Source organism: Penicillium roqueforti (assembly GCF_015533775.1).
Source record: "Penicillium roqueforti strain LCP96 04111 chromosome Unknown scaffold_02, whole genome shotgun sequence".
NCBI classification, from domain to species: Eukaryota; Fungi; Ascomycota; class Eurotiomycetes; order Eurotiales; family Aspergillaceae; genus Penicillium; species Penicillium roqueforti.
In genome coordinates, this window is record NW_024067566.1 from 1,965,748 (window position 1) to 1,982,845 (window position 17,098).

The following is a 17,098-nucleotide window of genomic DNA, read 5'->3' on the forward strand; positions in this document are numbered from 1 at the left end:
CGGAGTGGGGGATTAACCCTATCTCCACGGATATCGCTGCATAATGTAGAAAGGCCAGAGACTCATACCGTACATGAAACAAATCCGGATGCCGTACTTCGAAAAGTAAGGCATTCAAGCATTGGAAAAACACCAAGCAAATAAACAACCCATATCAATAGCAGTGACTCCTTCGGTTAGAAAGATGTAGACAGATGTGTGATTATGACGTGAATCCATGACGCTTCAGTAAAAAGGGACGAGAAAAAAAAGAAATGAAAAAGAAATAGATGAGGGCATTTCAAAGTCGTTCCAACAAGAGTGCGAAAAAGGAGGCCAAGAAGAATACTCAAGGCGGATTAGCATCAAATCATGATCAGGATAGAGAAGTCCCGAATAAGCCAGTCGGAGGCGAAGCATACTGCCGCAGCACAGAGGGCCCACCAAATCCGCCGAAGGGGGCTGGGTGGCTGTTACTGGGGATCGGGCTGCCGATATCCCCAGGCACAATGCTGCCCCGATGACCGGAGACCGCGCTGTTGGGATCGGGCTCGAATCGGACAGACTGGCCATTCGGGCCTTCCTTGATAGAAAACGATCCGCCGCCATTCTGGGCACTACCTTCCGTATCGCAGATGTCCAGCATTTCATCCAAAGAGATCGATGGCTCGCCTGAGTTGCGCAATTGCTCCACCTGACCGAGAACAAGGTTCACATCGTGGAAGCTTCCAGTACCGTTCTGCGGGCTGGTCATCGTGTTTAACTGCTTGCATGCTTGGATGACCAACAGGCGAATTGTAACGGGCCGAGAAGTGTGGGACCGATGATGAACACCCGCTGCGAAGGCATTATTAGGAGGCCAGCCAGTTCCAGCAGGGGCGGGTCCCCATGCGGAAGGGAATGGGGAGCCCGCAAAGGGCGCCGCACTCCATGTAGTGTTACCCATTGGAGAACCAACCGCGAAGTGATTTTGTGGGGTACCCAGAGGATCCGAGAACAAGGACGATCCTTGGAAGCTCGCTCGCGTTGGCCCCGGAAATGCCCCAGGTGCGGGGGCACCAGGCAATGATTGAGACAGGTTTGACGGATATGTAGCATCAGTGTCATCCAGAAGCGCACTGCTACCTAGATGAGCACTCAAGCCATCCACTTCCCGTTGCACTGAAGCATTGCCATTGTTCTGCCGATCCTGTGCGGAGCTGGATGGGCGTTTGATAGGGCTTGGCCGTGTGATGGGGAATGGCTGGGTCCCAGACTCTAACGGGGAGCGGTCAAATGAAAGGGAGGGCTGCCTGGAATGGGCTTTTGACAGACCGGCTTGCTGCAAGGGGAAGGCCCCAGGCACTCCATGGTTGCCAGCGAAGCTAAGGCCATGTCCAGAATCGGGTGGGAACGCTCGGCTCGGCGGCATGGGGCGTACACCGTTCATTCCAGGCGGCGCAGGAATTCCACCAGATCCATTGAATGATCGCAAAGGGTTCATCATGCCCGCATTCGACGAATACATTGATTCTGAAGGGTGATTCGATCGCGCAGCCATTCCTGGTATGCCGGGGGGATTGAACGGCAGACCTCCGAGGCCAGCGAATGCTGAAGGATTTGCGCGCCCTAGAGGTGACAGAGGGGCAGAAGGCTGCGGATGGTGCAAAGGAGGCTGTTGATAGCCTTGTCTGGCACCGAAAGACGCTCCTGACTGCGGAGGACCCATGGAACGTGGGGAAATGGAAGAAGGGTGATGAGAGGAATCGGCGCTGTTAGGTTGAGAGTGAGGAGAGGATGTAGAAGAGCCATGATGAGATTGTTGACGAGGTCTTGCCGGAGTCGAGACCTTGGGAACAATAGGTGTCGCCATAGGATAATGCGGAGACTGCAGGAAACCAGGAGGAGCCTGAGACTGGATATTGTATGGGATGACGCCTGGCAGAGTGTGTGGTGGCGAGGTTCTGATTTGTTCGCGCTTTCCACTCCGATCTCGAATTTCCTGCTCTCGTGCTGCGTCTCGGTCCTTCCTCGCCTGCTCTTCACGCATTTTGCGCTCACGCTCCTCTTCTCTGGTTTTCTTTTCCAGGGCCTCACGCTCTTCCTTCTCTTTGCGTTTGGCTTCCTCTCGTCTCTTCTTCTCCTCTTTTTGTTCTCGTTGCTTACGCTCAGCTTCAGCTTGACGTTCCCGTTCTTCTTTGAGTCGTCGCTGCTTCTCGGCTTCTTTGCGAGCACGCTCTTCCTCTTGTGCCTTTCTTTCGGCATCACGTTTCTTCCGTTGCTCTTCGCGCTTCAATCGCTGTTCTTCGAGTTTCTTATCTTGCGCAGCCTTCAGAGCCGCCTCTTCGGCCGCTTTCTCCGCATCTCGGCGGGCCTTCTCCTCTTCTTTTGCTTGTCTTTGCAAACGCTTCTTATCTTTCTTCTTTTGCGCTTCCCGGGCCTTTTTAGCATTGCGCTGTTCGTTCAGCGTCTCCTCTTGGAGTAGCTCATCGATTAGCTGTTTCTGGCGCTGTTCGGCAACCTTCTCTCGATATGCCGTCATGACTCGTTGCTCAAACATTCGGGCGGCGAAAATCTGGAACATCCGTCGCCCTTCCTGCATGCGTTGTTCCTCGGTCATGGCATCCTGTTACCGTTATTAGCAAATTGGCTCGAGCAATATGAGATCGTAGACCCGTACCATTTCGTCTTCGTCGAACTCTTCCTCCTCTTGACTATCATAGTCCTCATCGTCCTCTTCATCATCGTAATCCTCATCATCCAAAGGACCGTGATTATGCCCATGGAAGGACTGATGAGCAGCAGCTATTCCGTACTGTGTATCTTCCTCTCTTTGCATTCTCCGTTCAGCCAATTGCTCCATCATATCGATGAAGTGCTTGCCATCGTTTTTCAGAAGATCGTCCGCAACTGTAAGAATTCCATCTGATAAGAAAATAATTAGTATCCAAAGTTAGAGGTCGATCTCTCATAATATCAATCAAGTGATCTTGTTGCATACCCTTTACAGTTAGACTGTTGCCAAATGCAAAAAAATCGGCGCGGGCCGCTCGAGCTTCATCATCCTCAAGGTCCTCGTCGCTGTACAGCTCCTCATCATCGTCTTCCTCGTCCTCGTCGTCTTCTTCATCATCCTCTTCCTCTTCTTCGTCGTAGTCCTCTTCCAAATCATCATTGTTGTCTTCAGGTAGCTCCTGGACCCGGCTCCGTGACGGATGAAACTGGCCATGCGTTCTAGTATGCTGCCCTGGGGACCGAAGAGGTGGTTGATAGAGTCGAGGGGGAGGAATGATGGGAGCTCCTTCGTCAAATGCGCCTTGGTTGTTATTCGCATATTGTTCCAGCTCCTCATAGTATGCATCGTAGAGGACCTCCAGCTCTTCTTCAATCGCGGTTCGTTTTCTTCCACAAACTGTACAACTGCAAGAGTGCTTTTGCTGTTCTTTCATTTTCTTCAAAACAGCGTCCTTTTCCACCTTGACAAGCTGGCGGCGTTCTTCTTCGCCGAGCTCAAACCAAAAGGTCCTGATATTTTCGCGTTCTTCGAGAGTAGACTGGTTCCAGATGCTACTATTTTTAATAGGCTTTCCGGTGAATCGACTGATGTATGGCATGGATTGAGGCGGAGGAGGGTGGGCGAAAGTCGCGGACGGGGTAGAAAGCGGAGTTGAGCTACGCTCAGCATGATTCTGAGATTCGGATCGTGCTTTCCGAGTTTTCTTCCTCTTCGATGTCTCACCCAAGGTAGCGTGGTGGCCATCGGATCCGTTCATTGTGGGAGATCCGCGCGGATGTTCTGGTGACACATATCCGTAATGACCGGTGCTTGCTGTATGGTTGCGATCATCGGGGTAATAGTCGTGGTCTTCATCGTAGGAGCGCTGTTCATCTGTTGCTAGCAAGTCCGCATCTCCGGAGGCATAAGCATCAGGATGTTCCGCGGCTAAGCGAGCAGCTTGTTTCTGGCGACGTTTCTGTTTTTTGCGATTCACAGAAGGCGCAGAGGTCACGGCTGATCCGGTCGATGTGTTGCCCTGAGGACCCCGCGCGTGGGTCTCGCCGTTGGTTGCTGGAAGAGGAGTTGCTGACATATGGGTCGCCATGGTAGAGGTGAAATAAGCTGCAAGGACTGCCTCAGCAGCATACTAATACCACCAGAGCAAGCTTTGAGTTAGAAAATAAGGTCAGAGAGTTTGGGGTGGTAGAATGGGGAGGAAAAGCGGAGAACGGAAGAGCCAAAGAGCCCTACCAACAAAGCTCCGGTGATTCCACGATCTGGGGTTCACTTACCGGAATTATTCCCCTTGGCGTATCCACGCACAAAGAGTAAAGCGCGTTCTTTGTTGTTTTCTGAAAATACACTTCCGCAGTGACAAACGTGAGGGGTGAGATAGGATAAGAACACGGGAGGGGGGGTGAAAGGCACGGCGGGTCACGACGTGTCTGCGCGGATTAGCTGCTGGAGCGCAAGTAAACCAGCGGAGGAAAACAAACAATGAGTCAAAGCTATGATTGACAACCTTGGGAGATATTAATGCTGAGTGAGCGCCGAGGCAAGAGGTACGAGAGATCAAACGATGAATGGATGGAGTGATGGGCTTTCTAGCCTTCTGGCTGGTTGTCGTGCCGCCGCAACGGGATAGCCGCTGCAAGCGAGCTGATGCCTGAATTGTCAGGTTGCAATCTCGAATTGTATGTTTGAGTAACGGGATCGTGCTTGAAAGAAGATATTTCAAACTTTCCACTGGTAGCAAAGTTCAGAGATCAACTGGGTCAACTCTTCAGCCAAGCGATCATGCCTTGGTTACAAGAGTAAACAGAAGTCACGTCTCACTGCTCTCATACTGATCACTATATGGTGAGTCACATGATAAAATCTGGTGTCCGCCTTCAATCTGCCCGCAATATCCCTCCACACCATGGCGGTGAAGATGTAAATAGCAAGGGGAAACAAGTATGAGCGCTCGATCCACCGAGCTGTGTGAGACACGGAGAGCGCTAATTAAAAATATCTGCCAAGGTGATAAACAAGAGAGGGACAAAAAAAGGGTCCCTATAGGGTGCTGAAACCGAAAAGATACCCATCTTTTCTATTAATATTTATGTAGTCCCTTCATAGTCTCGGCGTGAGCCTTAAATCTCCGCTTAAGAGGAATTGTAACTTCCCCTTCATCTTATCTTGCTCTTCAGCTTCGACCTCTTTCTTTTCAAAAAAAAAAACTTCCGCTCACTCAATTTCTGCCCTTCTCCTCTCTCTTTAAGCCCCCTATCATTTCGAGGTGACATCGCCTAGGCATTCTCGTGTCTACGTCAAACCCCCCCAATCATTAGCCTCAGCCGCAGCGCGACCTTTTCCCCCTCCCCAACAATTTGTCACGTCACTGTTTGGGTGCATCTTCAGGCCACCCATTCATCTGCTCTCTGTAATCCCTTTGGGCACTATCTGCCTCGAGCTGGTCTTTCCTTACTATCCATCTCGCCAATTCTCGTAATCAGCTGAATCCGACTCGGAACTCCGCGTCATCTCGCTGATCCACAACACCCTCCGCTCTCCCATTACCCTTGTGTATCACGAAAGGGTTTTGCAACCTTCATAATGTCGCAACAGCAGGATGATAATGTGATGCGAAGGTATGTGTAGCCCATTTTTAAGGTGGTGTCTTACATCCCCGCTGTATCGCAAGGAGATTATGCAAGCCGATTGGAGGCGGCCGCCTAGCACTTCCTATACCATTGCCAGTGGGATGGAAGGCAGAATAGTGTTCGCATATGCTGACTTGACGTCTTACTAGGAAGCTTGTCATCATTGGAGATGGTGCATGTGGAAAAACCAGTTTGCTCAGCGTCTTTACCCTCGGGTACTTCCCAACTGTGAGTTTCGTCCTCAGGCCCTTATAAGCAAGGTCCGTGACTAATATGTTCTTATATGACAGCATTATGTTAGTACTCTCGAATTCGATACATTCCACCCCGATCACATGTCTGACCTCTCCCCCGTTAGGTACCAACGGTATTCGAAAACTACGTGACGGATTGCCGTGTCGATGGCCGCTCAGTTCAATTGGCTCTGTGGGATACGGCAGGACAAGAAGATTATGAACGCTTGCGACCATTAGCCTACTCAAAAGCCCATGTCCTCTTGATTGGGTTCTCTGTGGATACTCCTGATTCGTTGGAGAATGTGAAACACAAGGTTCGTCTCAGATTAATTGAGGAATCGGTAGTCATACTGATTTTCGGTATAGTGGATCGACGAAGCAAACGAGCGATGCCCCGGAGTACCGATTCTTTTGGTTGGATTGAAGAAAGACCTTCGTGAAGACCCATTGGCGATTGAAGAAATGCGCAAGAAATCACTCAAGTTCGTGACAACAAAAGAGGGCAGTGATATCGCAACGTCGATTGGAGCCCGCAAATATCTTGAATGCTCGTCTTTGACAGGCGAGGGTGTTGATGATGTATTCGAAGCAGCTACCCGTGCTGCATTGCTCACGTTCGACAAACGGAAATCGTCTTGCTGTGTGGTTATCTGATGATGCAATTTGGGATGTCTTTCTCTGCCAGCGCTCGGTTTTTCTGTTGACTTGGAACTTGATTGATACAACTTGGTGTAAACCATGAAGATATCAATCAGTACTCCGTTGTATCATGCATCACTGGTGTTTGGGAGGTTCTTGTGTTCACCCAGTCGATTGATCTGGGTACGATGTCTGCTTTCCGGTTATTTTCAGCCGTGCCTTTTCCTTGCAGGTATTTTCTTACGTCTTTCCTTTTTGATCAATTGTGTATTTGTGGCTGATGCTTATGCACGTGCAACTCCGGATTCCCCTCCTTCTCATCGTTCAATTCCCCGAAGTACATTGCGATCCCGCTCATTGTGTTCTCTTTTTTTATGTAGTAATTCCGGTCCCTTTGCTTTCAGCGCTGATTTCTCATACATTGTGCTCACGGCCCGCTCAGGGTACCATATAATCAATTTATCTCCTTTCTCCCTATACTCCTTGATATAGAGTCCGAGCATATCGCACAGAAAAACCATAGGATAACTCAAGCAAAGTCTCGTAGAGCTTGAAACGCAAAATGCATAGTATATCAAGATAAAAAAGGAAAAGCATATGTTACATAGCGCCAAAATGATACATATATCTTGGGCCCTCCAGTCAAATCAACATCAAATCCAACCAGACAACCTCTCCTCAAGACCTCTACTTCCTTACAGGCTTCTTCCAGTCATAGTTCCATCCATCAGAAGGTGGAGAATCGGTCTGCATGCGAGCATACTCAATAGGGAACATATCAGTGAAGATACCCTTCTTGTTCATGGAGACGCGGAACAGCTTTCCTCCGTCACCCGCACCGGTGCGCAGCTCCTCGCACGCATCCTGCATGCTCTGGTACTGGCGCATCATCTCGAGTTCGTGCTTGCGGCGCTGCTGAGCCTGGAACAATTGCCACGCGCGGTGGATGGTCCAGTGTCGGAGGTAACGGTTGCGGGAGAAGCGGAGGGGACGGGGAGTGAGAGGATGGTGGAGGAAGTAGCGGATGAGAGCTAGAGGGTTGAAAATGGATTGTTAGTTTTGAGTTCTTTTTCTTTTGGTTGGCCGTGACGTGTTTGGTCTGGTTGAGGGGCTTTCGGGACTCGGGACTCGGGTAAGAGCTCGGCGCAGGGACGTGACACATACTAATGCGCTTATCAACTACAGAGCCGCCGGAGGCCTTTCTAGCGGCCATTGCGCTTGTTGTCGAGAATGGCGCTGATTGCAGGGCTGCTGTGACTGGGCCGGGCTGTTGTGGTTGGCGGTTCAGGGTCTCGTGGCATGCCCGGGTGATTGATGGGCGGACCGGCGCCATCGACATTGGGATCTTGAAGACATTCGCGAGGGACGCGAGGGCTGGTGATAAGGACCTCATTCTGATGGTTGTTTGTTGGGTGGAAGGAGTGGGAAGGACTCGATGTAATTGAGTTCGACGGGGAATAATTCCTTGACGGCAGAATCTTGTCCGCCGATTTAGCCGCGCGCTTAACATTCCCGCTACCTCTTTAGCTGCAACGCATTTGTGCTTCATATAGGCATGCTCTTCTTAAATAATGATTTGATTTACTTATTGAATGGCTAGGAATCTAATTTGCATAATAAAGGGTTCTACGTCCGATAACTGGTCAATTAAGCCGGTCTTGATAATAATAATAGGTACAGATAGAAATCGATACTTTTGAGCAGAGATCATGACTTGATATTTTTGTCGAATAATAAGATAGAGATATTCAGCAGTATCGAGAGTCATCAAAGGCATCATATGTGAAATGTCCCACCAAAGCCATCAAATAGAATACCATAAACGCCATAGAATGCAGTCGACGCGCGCGCCGAAGAAAGCAGAGGAAGTAGGGACTCAAAATCGAGAAATGGGCTATTCAAAGCTATCAAGTGGACCGCTTTGCAGCATGGTGTTTCTTAGCTCGATCGTAGTTCAAAACCTTGCGGCGACGGTGCGTTTGGGCGAGCTTCCATCGACAATAAAGAACCAGTGCATCCTTCAACAGAACAAACATGCACCCACCAACAACGCTGCGACCCCAGCGGGTCTGGAGTAGCCCCAGGCGGCCACCGCTCATGGTTGGGGATGTCCATGACTTAGGTAGAAGACACTTCAATAGGCCACCCACTGATGCTGAGACTGCTGGGAAGACGAGTGCTCCGAGTACGACATCAGCGAAATTGCTGGTATCGGCGATGATCTCATTATGTCGGTGCCCAAGCCCTAGCGGGTTATTGTTTTGCGCAGCATCTTGTGGGCCGTCATCGGCATCTTCGTCCTGCTCGACGGCAGCCCCAAGGTCCGGTTCGTCTCCATCGCCCATTCCCATTTGCAGCTCAAGATCGATCTCCATCAGGATTTGTCCGTTCCCATTATCACCAAACCGGTTGAGACCCTCCGCCTGATCTTGTTGCTGCGCATCATCCAGGACTTCTTCTGCCGCGCGGGGTTGTACCTCGGCAATCCATTTCCGTTCCAAGCCACCGAATATCCGTTCGTAAAGCGCCCCGTAAAAGCTGTTGACGTATGGCAGCGCGGCAAACGTCATAGCCGGCGTGGGTGGCCACAAGTCAAAGTCCGGGTCCTGCCCGGGGTTATGTGAAGCGAAGAAAAGAACCGGAATAGCTGGAAGAAGGCCTTCGGCGTATCGAGTGCGCGAGAATATTAGAACGAGCGGGATTAGCGGCAATCCAACATTCATCCCGGGATTCCACGGGCCCTCCACAGTCTCCTCCATGATCTGCCTGGCTTCCTCGGTTCCGAAAATGAGGTACATTGAATAAACGCCATGCGCGCAGCACCCGGCCCAAACAGTGCCAGCCATTGTAAACATTATGCCGGGAAGAACCAATCGACCTGCTACGCGCTCGAATAATCGAAGTACATCGACGACATAGCTTCGCGGGCGAGTGACCACGATTTCCGTCTTGCACTGAGGGCACATCATTGTTACACCACCGTTGCTTTTCCGCGACCGGGGGTTTTCCATGTCCGCTAGCCAGTCGAGCAGGCATGCCTCGTGGGCTGTCAAGGCACAAGGGCAGGGCGACCGCCATTCCAGATTCAGTGGCGAGTCTTCCGTTTCATCTGTGTAGCAAATCCAGCATTTGCGCGGCTCGTCTTCCTCTGAGACATGGGGGGGTTTTGATGATGAACTAAGTTTGCTGGAAATATCCGATTCGTGGCTCGAGGTCGATACGCTCTTATTCAAGAAAACGGTTTCGGTGTCCTCCATCGACTCATCCTGAGGTGAGACACTCTCTTGAGAGATGGTAGTTTCATCGGGATTGGCGGGGGTGGTATCATCGGGTGGTCTGATTCTGCCTGGTGCAGAGTATCCCGGGACGGACGCCATCGTAGTGGGGACTAGCTATGCAAGTCAGGGCCGATGAGAGAAGTAGAGAGATAGTTGCGGTAATGATCTAAATCGGGCTCGATAAGAGATAAAGAACGGAGTTCAGCATCTTCTGAGTAGAGAGGTGAAATATATAAAAGCCGAAAAGCAAATAAATGTCTTAATTTGCCCCAGAGCACAAGAAGAGAGGGAGCCCCATTCCACTTAAGTGGAGGTTGGAATCTCTTAAGTTCGGCTGTAAGCCGCGGCTGTCAAAGGCGGTCACGTGGGGGCAATCACGTCACAGACCCAAGCTCAAACCGGAAATGGCAAATGATCGTCGGGCGTATAGATGTAGATTTACTTTCTAATTCACTTTTGAGTATATATGATATACTACCGTTCAGTGAGATACAATAGTTCGACCATTGCTCTTAGTCCTCCTATATTACTTCCTTCCAGGTTAATGACAGCGCTCAGCTCTCTGTGTCCTAATCGTCGTCCTGTGTTCTGAGGCCGTGGTGGACATGGTGATGGTGATAGTAGTGTTTTTCCTGGTCTAGTTGACCGAAGAGCAGAACTAGCTAGGCACTAAATTGGACTTTGGGGCATGTTGCAGTTTTAATACACACCCATAGATATCTGTGTTGTGTTTGCCCCTGCATGTGTTTGCCCCTGCATGGCAAGCCCATATACGAGGATATTGAAAAGTTAACCTTTGATTTGGTCGAATATGGAATACTACTCCACACAGCTGTCTACATAGACCGATGGATAAGAAATTTGAATTTGAATAAAGTAGCAAATCATCATTAAAAAAGCAGAAAGTAATAAGGCTTGATCTGGCGATCTGGTGATCAGGGGTGGAAAAGCAACATCATAGAAGAGCGAGGGGTAGCTAATCCACACACCCAACTAACTACAGTTCAGGGTGAATGCTACCGTCAGACTCCCTCTTTCCGTCAGCTGATGCAGCCATTTCTTCCAGGGCATCATCCAGATTAGTTGGGACTGAGACAGATTCAGGCGACCCCGCGGGAACAGCTGCAGGTTCAGCGGACTTTGTCACGTCCATGTCGTCCTTGCCCTCCTGCTTATCTGCCGATTCGGTTGCTATGGGAGACGATCCAGCCGATTTCGAGGTCTCTGCTGGGGTCTGTATAGGGTAGACATCCGCTGTTGTGGTCCTGGGCGAGGTCATGTCCTCTAAAACCGGAGATTCAGGTGTTGGGTCTACAGATTCACCGGCGGTATTCTTGGCAATTGGAGGGGCCATTGGGCGTTCAGCAGTCACCGACGGTTCCTTCACTGCAACGGCAGACTTCTCTTCCTTCTTACTGGTTCCAACAACAACCTTTCCATCCTGGTCGACCTGCCAGATATTCAAAGCTTCTGTGATCTTGATCTCTGGGATAGTGGGGAGCGTGGGACTGGTTTTCTCGACGGCTGGCTTGCGTCGTGCTGGTCCACGGGCTCTTCCCTTACGAGCATCGCTGAGAGGCTGCTTCTCAACCGGCACCTCGGGCTCCTTTTCCTGAGGCTTTGGCTGCTGCGGACCCAGCTGCAGACGTGAATTCAGATCAGTGAGGAAGCCCGCCTTCATGGCTGCAATTTTGCTCCCGCCTGGACGACCAGGAATTGCGGGCTTGGCCTTAACTGCAGGAGCATCTTTCGAGGCTTCAGCGGTGGTTCCTGCGGCCTGGGAACTGGGCTTAGCAGGACGGGTAGGGACCTGAGGCTTGGGTCTGCCTGGAATTGATGGTGGTTGGCGCTTTTCGGTCGGTGAGGTAGACTGAGGCTGTCTCTGCGGGCGCGGGGGAATTCCAGGCCTGGAAGGTACTTCCGGACTTTTCAATTCTTCTTTTGCAGGCTCAATTGTGGTCACCAGCTGTTGACTATCAGGGGCATCTTCCCAAATATCTCTACTGGGGAAACGCTGTTTCAAAGTGTCGGGTCGCGCGGGAGTCTTATCCCTGCCGTTCTCGCCTTCCAGGATGAGGGCGGCCACCCGATGAGAGTCGACTTTGGCGTTCTGCATCTTGCGTTTGGCCTCTTGCTCGGGTGTTTCGAAGACTTCGGCAGAGTCTCGCTTAGGCAGATCTGGGGTGGTGACGGTGGCCTGAAGCTGCAGACTGTTCGGGGTATCCTCCCAGATATCCTGGCTAGGGAATCTGTGCTTGAGTGTGTCAGGCCTTTTCTTGAAGCGATCCGCAGCTGACACGGGTTTCCCTTTCTTAGCATCCTCTTCAGGGAACAACGGTTCATACTCCTCGACGTCTTCAAGAGGTGTATACGTATCCTCGCGCGAGTCAAAGCGGGTTAGTTGGCCTTGCACACTTGCCGACCGACTGTTGGAACGACTGTTGGAACGACTGTGGGAACTAGGGGTTCGACTGCGGCCATCATCCTCGAAGCTTGGTCGACGATCAAATGACGGCGAGACGGCGGGATGCAAGTACGCCGACTCGGGGCGCACTTCATCAGCAGCCAAAATTGGCTCATCGTCCTCCACGGCGTTCTCATATGTCGGCTCATTCTCTTCCAGCGCCGGGGTGGCGGCGAATCCATCCGGATGGTGCAAAGGATGCATCGGATCATCCACGTGGATCACGCCACCATCACGATGACCATGCGAACTGGATCTACGTTGATGCAGTGGCCTTGCGGTAGTTTGCTTCTGCGTTGCTTCTGAAGGGAAACTCATCTGTCGAAGTGGCGACTCAACAGTCGGTTGGCTTTCGAATCGACCGTCGGGAGGGGGAGAAGCAATTTGCTGTATGTACTCGTCGGACGCTATATATCCGACCTCTTCTTCGGGGGTACCCACGATGGATGGGGAAGTACCTAGCTACAGTTAGCTTTCAATCGGCAGCACAATTGCTTCAAATACTCACCAAGACCGGAACCAGTCTGGGCCGAGCTTCGAACAATCTTGTTCAGATCATCGCTGCTCATTGCCCAATCGGGACGCGGAGTGCCGACACCAGGGCCATATTTTCCTTCTTCCTTCACGAATTCATCGGGATGCTTTTCATACCAAGCCTTCTCAAACTTATCGGGATGCTGAACACCATGTCCATGCAATCCATAGCTACCAGGGGGCAGTGAAGAGTCCCGAGCACTACGAGTGCGGTTGTGGTTACGGCTGGACCGCTGCGAGCCTTGTTCGAGGTACGGGCTGGGGGATGGTGCCTGGACGTCACCGGCATTTGGATACATGGGCACGCGGAACCCCTGCTCATCTCCCATGTGGGCAGAGTGTCGGCGCTCATTGGATGCAGTTGATCCGGTGCGTGAACCACTCGTTCGGGAATGCAGTGAACGACTTGAACGTTCTAGTTCCTCGCGAGCAGGCGAAACACCACGGCCTAGTCCTGCCGCAGCAGCCTGGCGGGAATCAGTCCGGGTGACACCTCGGACTCTTGCTTCCGCACTTGATATCGGCAACGAAGGTCTCGGTGCATGGATCTTAAGATCACTGCCAACATTGCGAGTCTCCGCAGGTGTCTGGTGATGGGTATCCGACATGTTTCCTGGGTCGAGATCCGCATATTCAATACCCTCCTCGCCGAGGGACGGTATCGTGACGCTGGGAGGACGTGGAGGCAAATCATTTGAAACGGTGCGACTCATGCTAGGACCGGTCCATTCATTGAACGGCGAAGGTGCATAGCTATCACGCATGGGCGAAGCCGAACGATCACTGCGGCGATTGCCCGGGCGCGGCGGTATCTTGGGCATTTCTGACGACGATGACGCTGCCGGTGGTTTTGGAGATCGGGCCGGTCGAGGAGGAATGACCGGAGCAGGTTGGGACATGATGAAGTTCTGGGAGCTGTTGACAAGTCAGCGACTGCCCAACCGGATACCCCGCGAATACGCTTGGCCTTATGCGGGCTCAAAACAACAATGGACACACGGCTCCAATGAATTGCAGGGATTAAGGCAACTACTATGGATATGCAGCAAATTGATGCAAGGTTCTCAAGAGGAGAGAGCCTAGCCATGCGACTGATAAGAGTATACGGAATGATTTGCTTACCCGGATATGGTGAGAATTAGTTTGAATCCAATTGGAATGACAGTGAAAATGTGCAATGAGAACAGTTAAGAACTGCACGGAAGTAGATATTGAAGCAATTCCGAATCTGAGTTTTAGGAAAGAGAGATGATGTATGCTCTTTCTGCCACGCCTGACGTGCTCTGACCGCAAGAGATAATGCGCGTATTGTACTAATACAGTATCATTACATGTTATATAAGAGCCAACTACGACGATCCGTTAACTCAACGCCCCGCCGATGAGATCAATATAGGGCACTTTCGCTTCTTTTGTTGAGGTCCTATAAATGGCTTCTATCTGTGGTCAATATTGGTCTTAAAATAATGCCTGTTTCTCTAAAATTATACCTTTACCCGAGTGACCGTCTCAGCTCAGATCAAACATTGATCACATGTTCTTTATACTGTACAAGATATCTAAAAATAAGCTGAAGTATCTTACAAGTACTTATTCCGTAGTCTAGAACTTGATATCGGACTTATTCTTTGACCTTTGACTTCTCATGATAAGATGATTTCTCTGTCGTTGGATTGGCTGACTCGACCGAGGCGGTGAAGTGTAATGACTTTCCACATTGCATCATCGTTGGCTATTTATACAACTCGACTAACCCTACATTGTACACTTCATTCTAAGATCAATGGACATTCTTAACATATATGTGCACTACCCTAGGAGCTTTCAGTCTCGACTCTCTAGGTATCGCTTTCCTTTGACCTTGTCATACCTTTAATCACTAGGATACACCGATCTGTTCAACAATGAGATCCACTCACTAACCGAAACAGCGAGAATACACGCCACATATTGATCACCAGGGCTAAAAAGAATTTGCGGGGCAATATGACCTGTGACGAAAATTCCAAGCTCCATCCCACTATTTGCGTCACGTTCCTGTATATTATTCTGTCTATGATTCAGGCTAGACGACGGCTTGTCTCGTGTAGCAAGCTGGACGGATTGCAGCCTAGCCGGGTCGCCTAAGTTTCAAGATTGTCAGGGTGCAAATTACCAGATATGGGATAGTTACATAGAGTGCATATACAATGTAGGCTGATACCCAACCCTAATTCTGCCAAATACATTCAATCTACATCTATTTCCATCTGGTCCTATTGGTGACACTTTTCAGGGCCAAGCGGGTATATATTCACTTCCGTATAAACGATAGATTTGAATTTGGACTCTTCCGGATTCGTTCTTTGCAATCCCATCCCCGCCACCCTATCTGTGGGGGAGCGGCCCGGGGCGGGGTTGGTGCCCGAATGCCGTTTGAAGCACGATTCACTATCCTTGGAGTAAATATTTCTCCGATCTTTAGGTAGAGGTGAGGCTGACATAAGTATGAAATAATATTAGGACGAACAGACGTTGGACAGTGTGGGCTGCTTTTAAACGCCTGTTCGCCCGCTCCTTGGCCCTGATCTATGCTTCAACGCTTAGATTCCACCTTCTATTTCAGCACTGCCTGTCCAAGACGAACTAGGTCGTTATTCTTAACCGTTTCCTGATCGAATCCCTTCACAGCCAAGTCTAGAACTGCCGCCGAAAGCTCTTCCCGATCAATATTTGGGATTGTGCGCGTGAAAGCGTTAAGGACATGGAACACCGAGGCCAGTACAGATCTCCCAAAAGTAGTGGAATTGACCACTACTCCGGGTTGAGCGATACAGATCTCGACCCCCGGGTACTCTTCAGGAAGCTTGATAACCATGAGCTCTGTTTCGCACTAAGAAGCAGATCGTCTTTAGCATAAGAACAGACAGACTCGTGCAACTATAACTCACGCGCATGACTTGATAGTCACCCATGATGGCTGGCCTTTTGATCGGATCTCTGGGTGTACCATCGGCACTGAAGTAGATGAAACGGAAGGGTTTCGCGGGACCGGCCTCGTACATGGCCTTGAATCCCGCGAGAGTGCAGTCTTGACACACGCGCTTGACCTCAGCAAAGTCAAAGCTGCTTGTTCTGAATGGTGTCACAGCGACCGTCCTTAAAGGCAGCACGAGTTAGTGGGCTTTTTTTTCCATTCTTAATTGCCATAATATCAACGAGAGTAGGATTGCGTACCATATGCAGGCGTCCGCCCCGGCGAACTCAGCCTTCACATCAGCAGAATACTCCCCGTAGTCTCGAATGACATAAGCTTCGACGTCGGGTCTGTTCCTTCTTCAACTTGGACGGGCTTCCGAGCTAGTGCGATAACCTGGGTGATCTCGTTGATTTGCAGGCATTGCTTAATGATCTCCGAGCCCACCAGACCGGTTGCACCAGCTACAATGAGCTTCATGGTGAGAGTATCTCAAGTTCGGTAAAGTTGTCGGGTATTAGTTACACAGGGACGGGAATGATTAATCAACGTTAGGAGAATGCAGAGGTTACAATTTCCAGGGGATACTACTTATAGATCCCGTCGGGATTCGGGCCCAATCCCGTTCGGTCAGTCCGTCATTGGACTCTAGAACCTGCCCATGTGGGCTACCTATCCAACTCTGTATTAGAATAGCAGTCTGATGCGATTTCAACGACTCCGTTTATGTCCAGCGCTCCTACCTGAGGGAGCTTATATTTCTAGGTGGGCTGGGCCACGGCTCTCTTTTCTGCTACAAAGGTCCCTTTCCAGCGGCCCCGGGTGCTGTATGATGCCGTCGTTAGGAAAAACAGTTATGCAATTTCAATAGGTCCAGCGGGGATCTGGCCGAAGATGCCACCCGACCGAAATTCCCTCAACCAGCGGTACGGATGGGCACGTACATCTTACCTCTGACATCCTGTCCGTTATAGTCATTCTGATGGATTGACTGACTGATAGATAGGCCTGTGCAAGGCGTTCCCAATCTAAATGTAAATGTGTCCCGAGACCTGGTAGCCAAAGCTGTGAGAGGTATTATTGTCTAAAGAAACCCTGCCTGTGAGATACATCAAGTCTCCGACAAGCTGTATGGACCATTTTACTGCGTTGATTGCAATCGCACCATTCTTCGACGATTTCGTTGATCGCAGGGGACGTATAGAGGGCGGTTTCGACCCCGAGTGGTCGTATGGATTTGGCTGTAAACCAGGCTGCTCAATTAGATGGCATAGCTTATGTGGCAACCCTTGTTCGTGGAGAAACGAGTTGCATATCAAAGCTTATTCCAGTAAGTAAGTGGGCACCGTGTCCGGAGTCTAGATTCACGATCCCCAGCTGCGAAAATGGA

At 50.5% G+C, this 17,098-nt stretch overlaps 6 protein-coding genes across 6 annotated transcripts; 1 reads left to right on the forward strand and 5 right to left on the reverse strand.

The window, feature by feature from the left end:
• Window positions 1-355: 355 nt before the first annotated feature.
• On the reverse strand, window positions 356-4,801 carry LCP9604111_2219 (uncharacterized protein; the record flags this gene model as incomplete). The annotated part of the gene is made up of 7 exons (XM_039069672.1): window positions 356-2,584; window positions 2,639-2,883; window positions 2,960-4,103; window positions 4,249-4,261; window positions 4,321-4,401; window positions 4,453-4,622; window positions 4,793-4,801. 7 exons carry the CDS (start codon window positions 4,799-4,801, stop codon window positions 356-358), a joined length of 3,891 nt encoding a protein of 1,296 aa, XP_038932346.1.
• A 753-nt stretch (window positions 4,802-5,554) lies between these two features.
• rho2 (uncharacterized protein) lies at window positions 5,555-6,491 on the forward strand (the record flags this gene model as incomplete). Its single annotated transcript, XM_039069674.1, has 5 exons — window positions 5,555-5,589; window positions 5,751-5,829; window positions 5,892-5,897; window positions 5,960-6,151; window positions 6,204-6,491. The coding sequence occupies 5 exons, from the start codon at window positions 5,555-5,557 to the stop codon at window positions 6,489-6,491; spliced, it is 600 nt and encodes a 199-aa protein (XP_038932347.1).
• Window positions 6,492-7,163: 672 nt separating this feature from the next.
• LCP9604111_2221 (mitochondrial 54S ribosomal protein mL40) lies at window positions 7,164-7,869 on the reverse strand (the record flags this gene model as incomplete). Its single annotated transcript, XM_039069675.1, has 2 exons — window positions 7,164-7,507; window positions 7,641-7,869. The coding sequence occupies 2 exons, from the start codon at window positions 7,867-7,869 to the stop codon at window positions 7,164-7,166; spliced, it is 573 nt and encodes a 190-aa protein (XP_038932348.1).
• A 514-nt stretch (window positions 7,870-8,383) lies between these two features.
• On the reverse strand, window positions 8,384-9,853 carry LCP9604111_2222 (RING finger domain protein; the record flags this gene model as incomplete). The annotated part of the gene is made up of 1 exon (XM_039069676.1): window positions 8,384-9,853. The coding sequence occupies one exon, from the start codon at window positions 9,851-9,853 to the stop codon at window positions 8,384-8,386; it is 1,470 nt and encodes a 489-aa protein (XP_038932349.1).
• An 898-nt stretch (window positions 9,854-10,751) lies between these two features.
• On the reverse strand, window positions 10,752-13,651 carry LCP9604111_2223 (Aim21 family protein; the record flags this gene model as incomplete). Its single annotated transcript, XM_039069677.1, has 2 exons — window positions 10,752-12,676; window positions 12,727-13,651. The coding sequence occupies 2 exons, from the start codon at window positions 13,649-13,651 to the stop codon at window positions 10,752-10,754; spliced, it is 2,850 nt and encodes a 949-aa protein (XP_038932350.1).
• A 1,697-nt stretch (window positions 13,652-15,348) lies between these two features.
• LCP9604111_2224 (uncharacterized protein) lies at window positions 15,349-16,188 on the reverse strand (the record flags this gene model as incomplete). Its single annotated transcript, XM_039069678.1, has 3 exons — window positions 15,349-15,624; window positions 15,683-15,866; window positions 16,040-16,188. 3 exons carry the CDS (start codon window positions 16,186-16,188, stop codon window positions 15,349-15,351), a joined length of 609 nt encoding a protein of 202 aa, XP_038932351.1.
• Between the last annotated feature and the right edge of the window lie 910 nt (window positions 16,189-17,098).